We start from the raw sequence: 12,925 nt of genomic DNA on the forward strand, positions 1-12,925 counted from the left end.
GGCTAACTTAGGTCCCCTGAGGTCACATAGTTACTGGAACACAGCAGAGCTGGGGTCCAAATCCTGATCATGACCCCAAATCCCCCCACTCTGCCCTCTGGGCCGGGTCCTCGCCTCTCCTGAGTCTCCGGGGCCACGTGCCCTGCTGCCACAGGCGCAGTTCCTCATCCGGGGGCAGAAAACCCACTCCGGGTTGGCAGCAATTCCTGGGATGGCCTCACCTGAGGAGACTCTTGGGCCTTGGCATAAACATTCCCTAAAGTTCTCCAAATAAGGCTTCTTCCAACAAGATCCTGCCCTGGGCTGCCCACACCAGGGGCAGGCCAATCAGGTGCTCCTCTAGGGCAGGGTCTTCCCTGGGGTAAAACGGAGTAAAAGCCAAGTCAATTAAGAGCTCATGGAGTTGCTGAAATAAAGGTTGCCAAGGCTGGGCGTGGTAGCTCATGCCTGTAATCCCAGCACTATGAAGGGCCGAGGCAGGAGGATGGCTTGAGCTCAGGAGTTTAAGACAAGCCTGGGCAACATAGTGAGACCCCATATATATTTTTAAAAAAACAAAAAAAACCAAAAAAACCTTAAAAATTAGCTGGCCAAGGTGGTGCGTGTTTGTAGTCCCAACTACTAAGGAGGCTGACATGTGAGGATCACTTGAGCCTGGAAGTTTGAGGCTGCACTGAGCCATGTTCCTGCCACTGTACTCCATCCTGGTGACAAAGCAAGACCTTGTCTCAAAAAAATGGTAATAATAAAAACAAAGTATGCCAAACTGCCAGCTCATTCAAGAGAAATCGTCTTCTCTTCCATGTCTATCCTAGCGACCTCACAATAAAGCCACAAGTCCTAGCCCAGAAAGCTCCCTGGGCCCCTCCCGCTCCCTGACTCGGGCCTCCCTGGGAATCGGCACTTATGGTGCAGACACTACCCACTGGGCTTTGCAGGGACCTGCACACAGTTTGCTCCCCGCCTCCCTCAGGTCTGGATACAAATGCTACATGCTCTGCAAGGCCCTCCCTGGCCACTCCATTTCAAACTGTGACCTTGCCCCAGTGCTCCCGCCGACCCCACCACATCTCCTCCACAACACCTGCTACCACTGAACAGTTTATTTTCTGTATTCATTTTGGAATGGCTGCCTCCCATCACTGGAGCACAAGCTTGTGAGGGTAGATGTGTTTCTGAGATGCTGGTGCTGATTCCCCAGGACTTGGGTGAGTGCCGGGGAGCACAGGACGCCCTCCATGGGTATTTCTTGAGTGAGGAAATAGATAAAGAGCTCCCAAATGCTTCATTCTAGGAGCCTGCAATATCAACGCATCTACCTATTAAATCACCGCATGCTCTCAACAACCCTATAGGGCAGTTATGATTATCATCACACCCCTTTTCAAACGTAGAAACATGCAGTGGTAAGTTCACAGCTCCCTAGTGGTGCTGCTAGGATTAAAAATTCAGCAGCCTGACAGCAGAGTCTGAATGCAAGGCCCAGGAAGTATACACTGCGGCCACCAGCCTCTCCCACCTGCTCCCGGCTCTGGGCACCTTGCCCACTGCCACGGTTCCAAATCTTGCGAAACTGCTTGAGTGGCCCCTTCTCTGTGACATCCCAGAGAGGACAGACTCCACCCCAGCACCTAGGATGCCTCAGGGTGGCCTCTGATCTCCTTTTCCAATGCCCTGCTCTAGACCACGATTCCTTGGGGGCAGCAACTGTGCTGTCTCCTTATCGCATATTGCCTGGCTGAGCAGGCACTTAGAATGTGGCCACCAAGGAGCAAATCAACTCCTCCTTTCACTTGAGAGCTTGGGTTCTGAGGAAAGCCTCTGGTGGCCCTGACGTGGCATGAGGCCCCATCTCCTCTGACCCTCTTGCAGGGGACTGACCTTTCCCAGAGAAACAGTCTTTGGATTTTCCATCAGCCCAGCACAGCCCTGAGGCTTCTCAGCCAATCAACTTCACTGCTGTGTGCTGTGCTATGAGCTCATCGCTGGAGAAAGACCAATGGGCAAAGATGTAGCTGATTCAAACACTGCCCTGGCCCCCCAGAGAGGGAGAGTAGCAGGGTCACTGGACTCCGGACAGAGGTGCTGAATGGCAGATAGTCTAAAGAAAGTGCCCAGGAACGGTGTGGGGAGTGTTTGGGAGGGATGGGCTGTTGGCCGGGCAGCAGATGCTCTTGGGTGCCTGGGCTCCAATCCCGAAGAACCCAGCATCCCACAGCCTCCCTGATTGGAATTCATCTTGATCCTCTTGCCTCACTCAGCCCCCATAATGTGGAAACTGGTGCTCAGAGGAACCAAACTCCCAAATCAATATCACAAGTGCAGACCACTGCCCTGCAGGGTCAGCACTTGGTTCACTCACCAGCCTTCCAGAATGCCGGTGACCCTGCCACCAGTGTTCGCCCTGGGTGCCTGGGCTGTGTGTTAAGGAATGCTGATACCGAGTAGCTGTACCTCTCCCTGTTCTCCCATGGCTATGTCCTCAGCTCCCTCCCAGGTCTGCTTCAATCCCCGTCACAGTCTCCATGGCGGGGCCCCAAAGTGCTATCCTCCCCGCAGCTCAGGGGTGGGGGCCTTCATCTCCACCCAGGGCGAGCCCAGACCTTGCAGACCAACCTGTAGAAGGGACAGTGTGCAGCCAGCACCGCAGGGGTCCGCCGCGATCCTCTCCAGCACGGGGCATTGCCGGCGAACTCCCGGACCATCTCCAGCGTCCTGCGCTCACAGGGGTGTGCTTCCACCGTGCAGTCTGTCCACAACACACACCCGCATCCGTGGAGGAGACAGGGTTCCACTTCCTCCTGCCACGCACGCTCCCCCAGCAGCTGCTCCCGCTCCTGGGAGTTTCCACCACACCCCCAGGCTGGCCACCTTCTGCTCTCTCAGGTCAGGGCACATCTCCAGGTGAGCGGCCCTGCTCTGCCTATTCAGCGGGGCATCCAGTCTCTAAGCATCTCCTCTGCTGGGCCCCACCCGACACAGCTTTTACATAATGTGCACCCATGTACATTCCACATAATGGCATCACTCTGGCTCCTGGGTGGACCCTGACAAGGACAATTAGAATGCAGGGATCTTGCACCAAGCAGAAAGCCTCCTTGTGCTCCTCTGTGTGGACCAAGGCAGGGGGAGGAGACTTGGCTCTGTCTCTTGAGCAGGGGACAGGGAACCTACTACATCTGCGTCTCAAGCCCTGGGCCTCTCTACCTCCATGAAGACAAGCTCGGGGCTCCCAGCTGGGAAACCCACAGGGCAGGGCACAGGGAGACAGCAGAGTGCCCAGGGTGGAGGCTGCCGGTCTCTCTTTCTCTTGCCTGCCCTCCCTCCCTGGGAGGCTCCTGGGTCCTGACCTCTTGCCTCAGGGGGCCCTCCCCGACCCCACATGGCACTTCCACTCCCTCCAGGCTGGAAGGTCTTACCTGGCGTGGTGCTGGAGCAGATGGCAGAGTTGCTGAGGGTGCTGAAGAGGCCGTTGGTGGCGTCCTCCACCTGCTCAGCCAACAGCACATGCTGCTCTCTCGGCTCGCTGGCCAGGGCATGCAGCTCCTCCCACCTGTGCCAAGGGGTTGTGACAGTTTGTGGCTCTGTACCCACCCTTCTCCTGCCCACTCATCTCCTAGGCCATGGGTTCCTTGTGGATGGCAGCACAGATTTAGTGTCTGGTTTTGTCAGACCCATAGCTGGTGAGGAAAACAGTTAACCAGAATGGAAATGAAAGGAAGTGGTTCTAGGTGACAGCAAGTAAAGAACAAGCAAGCATAGCTGGTAACAGAATGGATCTGTAGCCTCCTCTCTTCTAGGAAAGCCTATTTGCCCAGCAGCTAGACAAATGGGGTAAAGGGGAGTGGCCAGCCAGACTCCCCCTCCCCTGGCCCCAAGAGTGGGCTCTGCCTCAGGTTGATTCGAGTATTTTATTGGATTGTTAAACTGTGGAAAGGGGTCTTTTCTCTCCAGGGAGGAGCTCTGAAGACGTGAGCTGGGCGCCACACGCAGCTCCAGTTCCAGCTTCCTAAGAAAGTCAGCGTAAGAGAGGAGGCAACAGGAAGAGAACAGCAGAGATGTGTGGAAGAATCTGGATCACACTGAAGTCCCTGGCTCCTGCCCACCCCGAGGGACCCCCATCCCACCCAGTGAATGAGATGACTCCGTGAATTTCCATTTTTGCCCAAATAAATTTCAGCAGAATTTCTGGCACTTGCAACCAAGTGTTCAAACAAAACCAAAGTCAATGCAAATGCTTAGGCTCCCAAAGATTGAAGCTTCCTGTGCACTGGAGCCAAAATGGCAAAGTGAGGAAAAGACAGATCCCGGGAAGGACCCGGACAGCTCTTCCCGTCCCCTCCCTTCCCATGGCCATGACACGATCCCCAGGCTGACCACCTGAGGGCTTGTTCCAGGGTGACCGAGGCTCTTACCTGGGAAACCTGACCCCCACAGCAAACACAGTGACACCCTTTTCCTTCAGCTGCTTGGCTGGCAGTGCCACATGTCCCTGGGACTTCCCATCAGTGACAATGACAAGGATCTGGGGCACAGAGGCATTTCTGCCTCCAGGGAACCCTCTGTTCAGAAGGTATTTCAGAGCAAGTCCCGTCTCCGTGCGCCCTCCTCTGTGTACACCCAGAAGGAAAAAAGAAAGAAGCAAAGTGAGTGATGCAAAGAGGTGAAGTTGGGATGAGAGCCTGAAATTGATGGGCTCTTCCATTATTAGCAAAAGGTCACCTTCTCCTAGCAGAGGCTCAAAGTGATAGTTCTACCATCTAAACCACAACAACAATGGACCGAAATTACTTTTTCCATGCACTTGAGATTCACCCTGCAAGTCTCTGTTGTATTCTGTAATAATGTCATTCTTCGTGTGTTGGGTGTATTTTCTCCTCCCTGAGTGATGACTCTGGGCCGACAGCTCTTGTCATTTGTCTGATACCTGCCTCCCATCTCCTCATCCCTGCATCATCATCTCCTTGTTACAGCTCAACATCTTGGGTTGGGAAAGCAGATAACTGAGCTTGGGAAAACTGTGTGAGGAAGGATCCATAAGAGTGAAGGACAGGGCTTCAAGGCAAAGGTGTGATGAGAGTCTTTTCTGTGATCCAGGCCTTTGTGGGCCATGTCCAAATTCAGGGTTGGGAACTGGAAGGCTGAGCTGTCTGACCACCTCCAGATCAGGGCAGGTTACAGGGGTCCCATCTCATCGGGATGCCAGTGGTGCTCTATTTGCCATGGCTTGAGATGCTCTCATCCTCACAGCTCAGTTATAGGAACTGTTGACCAGTCCTGTAATCCCAGAGCAGTATCTCTGCTAAATCCCAAATTAGGAGACTCCTGTAAGTGTCCTGTCAGAGAGAGGACTGCCAGCTTGAGTGTCAGCTGGGCAGAAAGTAATGACTCACTACAATGGATTTTAGGTTACTGAATTGTGAGTCAGTCCCTGTTGCAGCCAAACTATTCAGTGGTTTGTAGCCCATCCAAACATGATCAACAATGTGAGGCTGATGGAATTACTGTGGTTATCAACTGTACACACAGAAAAAACCCTGTGGGAGCATTATTCTGAAATAGTGACTAACCACAGACTCTAGATGGGGACACATTTACACTCAGATTGTACCAACCATAAATTAAGGCAATGCCTACCTTTAATTCAACCCTAACTATGGTCATTCTTCTAATGTGAAAACATCCAACTGACAAGAGGCATGGGCATTGCCTGCTGTGTGTGTGTGTGTGTGTGTGGTTTTATTTTTCATGCAAGTCTGACATGAGTCCTCCTGCCCAGGCATCTCTCCTGGTTGGCTCCCCTCCAAGCAGCTACTCAGGAATCCAGGCTCCTTTCATGTTGTGGTTCCACCTTCCCCTCAGTCCTCAAAATGCTCTCCATTCAGCAGGAAGACAGGCAAAGAGCGTGAAAATCGTGCTTGGGAAGGATTTATAGACCAGGCCTAGAATATTCTTCACTTTTATTGCTTTCTAACATAAGCAAGCTCTTAAAGGGCAGTTTTCTTTGCGGTGCTCCATAAAGTTAAAAAATGTCAACAAGAGCTGACAACTCCTAGAATTAACAATCTTGCCTACAATATATACATTGACATTTGCATCGGTTAAAAATTCACTTACTTGTTTTCAACCCATGAGTATTTACTGTGGATCCACTAGAGGGAAGATAGTGAAATGGAGACCAGGAAGTATAACCACGATCCCGCCCCTTAAAGAACTCCCGGTCTAGTTGACGATACAGGATCTACAAGACAGCAAGTAAACAGGAATGCTACAAGACAGCAAGTAAACAGGAATGCAAGGATGCAAATAATAGGAATTCGGAGGAGCAGATTCATTGTGGGGTGCAGCTGTCGGGGAACAGACTTCAGAGGGGAAAGAGCTTTTAAATGGGGTCTTGGTGAATCTGCTGATGAGGAAAGGAAGGGGTTACAGGATTACTGGATCCTGATTACAGGAAGGGGTCAAAGCAAAGACACAGGTGAGCAATGCAACCTGTGTTCTGGAGCTAGTGAGCAGAGCTTGGCTTGGGCAATGGGCTTATGAAAGAAAAACAGAGCATACCAACACAGGTGAATCTTCGAAGAGGAAGACTGCACCCACGCCACTGACTCCCAAGCGCCCCTAACTCCTCTCACACCCTGCTGGATCACACATTAGATACCGAAGAGCACCAACCCAATTCTGATTCCCACTAATCCAGTTTCCTTCACCAAAGAGCTCTTATATTTAAAAAGAGTGTTCTTCCAGGGCTCCTGAGAGCAGAATGGCTTCCATTTCTAAAGGATAATATTAGTGCTGACATTTTACTTTATGTCAGACACTTCACACACACACCTGTTACTGAATGTAATCCTTACATCCATGGTAAAAAGTACTAAACACTTAACAAATGAGGAAACTCCATTCAGAGAACAGTGATAACTGCTAATATTTCCCGGGCATTTAGCATGTGCCAGACACTGTGCTCAACCCATGTTTATCTATATATGCTTAGCATATTATCATGTAATTCTCGCCACAGCTCTCTAGAATACGGGAGTCCAGAGAAGGGTCTAAACTAAGGTTATGCTACTCATGAGTGGTGAAGGCAGGACTTGAACCCAGGGCCCTCCACTTCCAAAGCCCAAGTTCTTCAACAGATAGTTACATACTCGTGAAGGCACGTGACTCTCATCTGGCTAGTGGAGGTCGGAATTGGAGTTTTAGCCCAGTCTGGTTGATTTTGAAGTTGATGCTCTTTCCTCGCCAGGAGTCAGCTCAATCTGGCCTGCTGTCCATTTTTATAAAGTTTTATTGGAAAACAGCCATACCCACTGATTTATGTACTGTCTACACAAAGAGCATTGGCCTGAAAATACTTACAATTATTTACTATACAAGCTTTTACTGAAAAAGTTTGCCATCCCGTTCTAAACTGTCCTGCCTAAATGCTCACAAAACTTTCTTCTCATCAAAAGCCAAGGTGCTTCGGTGGCTTTGAAGCAACCTGCGCCTCTACCCACTGGCCAGTGAGCCCTACGACCTCCTGGCTATGTTCTTGGATTCTGAGGTTCTCAACCAGGGTCCTTGCCTTCTCTCCCCAAAGCCTTCCCTCCTGTGTGGTCCATCTGATCATTACCACTCCTACAGGCTCACAGCTTTAGGAATGAAAAGAAAACGTACTTGTTCCCCACACTCTGTTCTGTTTCTCACAGGGGTCTGCCCTTGGGCCCCTTCAGAGTTAAACTGGTTTTCCTTTCCATCTACCACCTTCAGGGGAAGGCTTGGGTTCCATCCAGATTTTGTTTTCTTGTTTTTTGAGATGGAGTCTCACTCTGTCACCCAGGCTGGAGTGCCGTGGTGTACTCTCAGCTCACTGCAACCTCCATCTCCCGGGTTTAAGCGATTCTTCTGCCTCAGCCTCCCGAGTAGCTGCGACAACAGGCACTCACCACCATGCCCTGCTAATCTTTGTATTTTTAGTAGAGACAGGGTTTCACCGTGTTGGCCAGGCTGGTCTCGAACTCCTGACCTCAGGTGATCCACCTGCCCTGGCCTCCCAGAGTGCTGGGATTATAGGCGTGAACCACCGCACCTGGCCCATTCAGATTTTCTAGTGGGTCTGGGCTTCCCTCTTCACAGCTACCAGCCTGTGGTTACAGAGAAATTAAATTTCAGGGACATGAGAGCCCAGGCTGCCCACTGCACAGGCCTTCACGTTGCTCAGCACAGTGATACCGACGCTGTCACCCTCTCTACCTCAGCACCCTGTGAAGGCTTTCCCACAAGAACCCTGTCTGCTGGCTTGCGACCAAGGTAAGGTGAGATTCCTCATGGCTGGACCTCTGAGACGTGAGAAGAAATCTCTCCGCCTACTCCAGGGAGCATTTCTGCCTGAGAGTCTGTTCTGAGCTCAGGGTCTACTTTCACCCCACTCAGCGAATAGTGGTAATAACTGCCAATAGTTCCTGGCCACTTAGCAAGTGCCAGACGCTGTGCTCAACCTATGTTTATCTACATACGCTTAAGCATATTCTCACATAATTCTCACCACAGGTCTCTGGAATAGGAGTCCAGAGAAGGGTGTAAACTAAGGTTATGCCACTCATGAGTGGTGAAGGCAGGACCTGAACCCAGACAGGGGGGCTCTGAGGCCAGAGTCTCACCAGGATTTTTCTAATTTCTCTCAAATTGGACTAAACTAGGTTACAAGTTGAAAGTTCACAGATCAGCTACTGTCTTGGGGGTTATGACTGCCATGCATGAACTTTTGGAGAGGGGCGGTGGGAGGGCTAGAATCAAAACATTTTGCTATCAGTGCAGACAAGTAATTAAGAACATGAGTTCCAGAGGTGGAGGGGCTCACGTATTAGTTCTGCAATATCTTAGTAGGTAAACTTGGAAAAGTTACTTGACCTGAGTCCCAGTTTCCTTCCATGTTAAAATGGAAAGAAATAGTATTGTTAGAGGATGAAATGCTGGGTCCAGCGCCTCTGAGGACCTAGTGGGTGGCTGTTACCAAAATGAACCCACAGGGGCCTACTATAAGAAGTTTATCTTTTGAGTCTAGTCTCAAATTCTAGTGTTCATAAAAATCTCTCAGGAGACTTAATGATGTGGATTTTCAGGTCCTATTCCCTGACAGTCCAAATTGGTGGGTCTGCAACCTGACCTGAGAATCTAGATTTCAAACCAGCACTCCCTCCCTCCCTCCCTCACCTCCCTGCAAGTCATTCTGATGTCAGCAGGCCACAAAACAGACTATGAAAAATAATTCATAAGAGGCTAGGCACTGTGGCTCATGCCTGTCATCTCAGCATTTTGGGAGGCCAAGGTGGGCGGATCACCTGAGGTCAGGAGTTAGAGACCATCCTGGCCAACATGGTGAAACCTCATCTCTACTAAAAATACAAAAAAAAAAAAAAAAAAAAAATTAGCCAGGTATGGTGGCAGGGGCCTGTAATCCAGCTATCAGGAGGCTGAGGCAGGAGAATCACTTGAACCAGGTAGGTGGAGGTTGCAGTAAGCTGATATCACCCCCACTGCATTCCAGTCTGGGTGACAGAGAAAGACCCTGTCTTAACAATAATAATAATTCATAAAAACCCAGCTTGTGCGGTGGCTCACTACTGTAATCCCAGCACTTTGGGAGGCCGAAGCGGGTGGATCACTGGAGATCAGGAGTTCAAGACCAGCCTGGTCAAGATGGTGAAACTCCATCTCTACTAAAAATACAAAAATTAGCCGGGTGTGGTGGTGGGTGCCTGTAATCCCAGCTACTCAGGAGAGTCTGAGGCAGGAGAATCACTTGAACCCGGAGCGTCACTGCACTCCAGCCAGGGTGAAAGCGCGAAACTCCATCTCAAAACGAAAAGAAAGAAAAGAAACCCCACTGTAGGTACAGTGATGTTGATTACATCTTTTTTTCTCAACAACAGACAAAAATTCTGGAATCAACCTAAATATTACCTTTTAGGAGATTAAATATATTGTGATAGCTGAACTTGGATTATTAATTAAAAAGGATCAACGTGAAAAATAATACAGCTTTATGTAATAGCACATACCAAATAATAATAAGGAAAAAAAAGAGGACAAAATGCTTTGTAATTCTAACTAACCTAAAAGCCACATTTCAACGTTAATGTGGTTTGAAAGAGGCCAGGGAAGGCCATCAACAGTTTTGTGCTAAGGTAAAGCAGAGACAAAGCTATGGAGGGAGTCCAAAAAATTCAGTCACAGTAAACACAGGGTTGTGTTACTATGACATTAATGAAATGAGCAAGGCTGGGCAGCCAGCAGGCCAGAAGCTCTGTGCATTCAGGAACCAATCAGCAGCCAGGTCTTATCTTGATTTTATGTTATCGTGGGATGCAATGTTGGAAGGTTTGACTGCGATGTTTTTTAAACTTCTTGCAAAGTAGCAGTAAGGTGGCTGTCAGAGTGGTTTCTTAACTACCTCAAAACATACTTTTGGGGGATTGCGTTGGTCTGGAAAGACAAGTGTCCTGGGTTTGGGTCCAGCTGTCCTAATCAGTCAAGCATTTAACATTTCACTGTCACTCGAGGGGATGGGATACCCCATTCTCCCTGATGTGATAATTACTCATTGCATGCCTGTTCCAAAACACCTCGTATACCCCATAAGTATATACACCTACTACGTACCTACAAAAGTTTAAAATTTAAAACAAAACTTCACTGTAGAAAAAGAATAAAGTGCCCCGGGAAGGTCATCACTCTCATTTGGCCCATGTTCCTCCGTTCTGATTCATAACAGCCTGTCTTCATTTTTAGTGTCCTCAGTAACCCCACAACTGGGGCCAAAAGTCAGCGCCTCCTTTCCTTGTTTGTTGTCACTTACAGTTGTCCTAGGAAACATAAGTGCTAACCATACACAGCCCCAGAAGAGCTGACCTTGTTCAGGCACATAAGAAGTCTTCATTCTCCACCCTCAATGTCCTCAATCTTAGTGTGTCTCTGCATTTCATATGTTATAAATAATGCTCTCAAGCCCTTAGTTATGACCTCAACACAGCTGAAAAGCAGCTCCACTAATCATCTGGGGGGTATGGGAGAGGGAGCATGATAAGAGGTGGGAAAGGACAGCTGGGTGGGGCCTACTGGATTGGCAGTGTAACCCACTGATCCTGGCCAGGGCACCTGTTTCTTCCTCCTCTGTAAAATAAGGGATGGAAAACATACTAGATGATCTCTAATGCTCCTTGCTCCTTTTGTACCGATTCTTTGAGATTCAATTAGTTTTTCAGACAAGAGCAGAGCTGAATTCTTTGAGTCAAAGTCACTCAAATGGTCTTTGACTTTTAGCCTTAAACTTATGCCAACAGTCTTTTTCCTCTGAAAATGCATACTGCATATAATGGGTAAATTTTTGTAACTACTTTATTGATATAACTTATATAACACAAAATTCACACTTTTAAATTAAGTGTACAATTCAGTGATATTTAGTATATTCACAAAGCTGTGCAATCATCACCACTAAGTCCAAAACATATTCTTTACCCCCAAAAGAAGCCCTATACCCATTAGCAGCTGTTCCTCATTCCCGTCAGCCCCTGGCAATGACCAATCCACTTTTTATCTTCATGGATTTGCCTATTCTAGACGCTTCATAAAAAGTAGAATCATGGCCAGGTGTGGTGGCTCACGCCTCTAATCCTAGCACTTTGGGAGGCTGAGGCAGGTGAATCACCTGAGGTCAGGAGTTCGAGACCAGCCTGGCCAAAATGGCAAAACCGCGTCTCTACTAAAAATACAAAAATTTGCCAGGCGTGGTGGTGGGTGCCTATAGTCCCAGCTACTCAGGAGGCTAAGGTAGGAGAATCGCTCGAACCCAGGAGGCGGAGGTTGCAGTGAGCTGAGATCACGCCACCGCACTCCCACCAGGGTGACAGAAGGAGATGCCATCTCAAAAAAAAAAAAAAAAAAAAAGTGGAATCATATAGTATGTGACCTATTATGCCTAGCTTCTTTCACTTAACCTAATGTTAAGATTTCTCCATGCTGTACCATGAATCAGTACTTCATTCATTCTTACAGTTGAGTAGTATTCCATTATTTGGATATGCCACATTTTGTTTGTACATGCATTAGTTGAGGATTTTGTATTGTTTCCGTTTTGGAGCTGCTATAAATAGCACTGGTATGAACATTAGCATACAACTATTTTTGTGTGCACATGTTTTTAATTCTCCTGAAGTGGAATTGCTGGGTCATACGCTAAATCTATGTTTAACATTTTGAGAACTGCCAAACTTTTTTCCAATGTGGCACGCACCACTTACAAACCCAGAAGCAATGGATGAGAGCTCTACTTTATCCACAGCTTTACCAACACTTGTTTTTGTCAGTCTTTGAGCCACCGTAGTGGCTATGACATGGTAGCTCACTGAGGTTCTGATCTGCATTTCCTTAATAGTTAATGATGTTGACAATCTTTTTGTGTACTTATTGGCCATCTATCTTCTTTGGAAAAATGTCTACTTACAAGGTTTCTTTGTGAGGTGATAAAAATGTTCAAAACTTGATTAGAGTAAAAGTTGCTTAACTCTGTAAATATACTCAAAACCACTGAATTTCACATTAAATGTGTTAACTTTATGGCTATAAAATATATCTCCATAAAGCTGTTTTTAAAAAATTAGTGTGTATAACAATCACAGTGGAGGGTGGGGAGAGGCCTTTTAAAAGTGCAGATTCGGCCGGGCATGGTGGCTCACACCTGTAATCCCAGCACTTTGGGAAGCTGAGGCGGGCAGATCACGAGGTCAGGAGATCAAGACCATCCTGGCTAACACAGTGAAACCCCATCCCTACTAACAAATACAAAAAATTAGCCGGGCATGGTGGCAGGTGCCTGTGTCCCAGCTACTTGGGAGGCTGAGGCAGGAGAATGGTGTGAACCCGAGAGGTGGAGCTTGCA

At 48.4% G+C, this 12,925-nt stretch overlaps 1 protein-coding gene across 2 annotated transcripts in view; it reads right to left on the reverse strand.

The window, feature by feature from the left end:
- VWA2 (von Willebrand factor A domain containing 2) overlaps positions 1–12,925 on the reverse strand; it is a 51,412-nt gene that overhangs the window by 12,815 nt on the left and 25,672 nt on the right. For both annotated transcript variants that reach the window (XM_033182025.1, XM_033182019.1), the window contains exons 6-8: positions 4,416–4,610; positions 3,420–3,553; positions 2,617–2,749 (exon numbers count right to left, since the gene is read on the reverse strand). In XM_033182025.1, the coding sequence (XP_033037916.1) occupies positions 2,617–2,749; positions 3,420–3,553; positions 4,416–4,610 (462 nt within the window). The remainder of the gene's footprint in view (positions 1–2,616; positions 2,750–3,419; positions 3,554–4,415; positions 4,611–12,925) is intronic.

This window comes from Trachypithecus francoisi, unplaced genomic scaffold (assembly GCF_009764315.1).
Source record: "Trachypithecus francoisi isolate TF-2019V2 unplaced genomic scaffold, Tfra_2.0 Contig01579, whole genome shotgun sequence".
Taxonomy (NCBI): Eukaryota; Metazoa; Chordata; class Mammalia; order Primates; family Cercopithecidae; genus Trachypithecus; species Trachypithecus francoisi.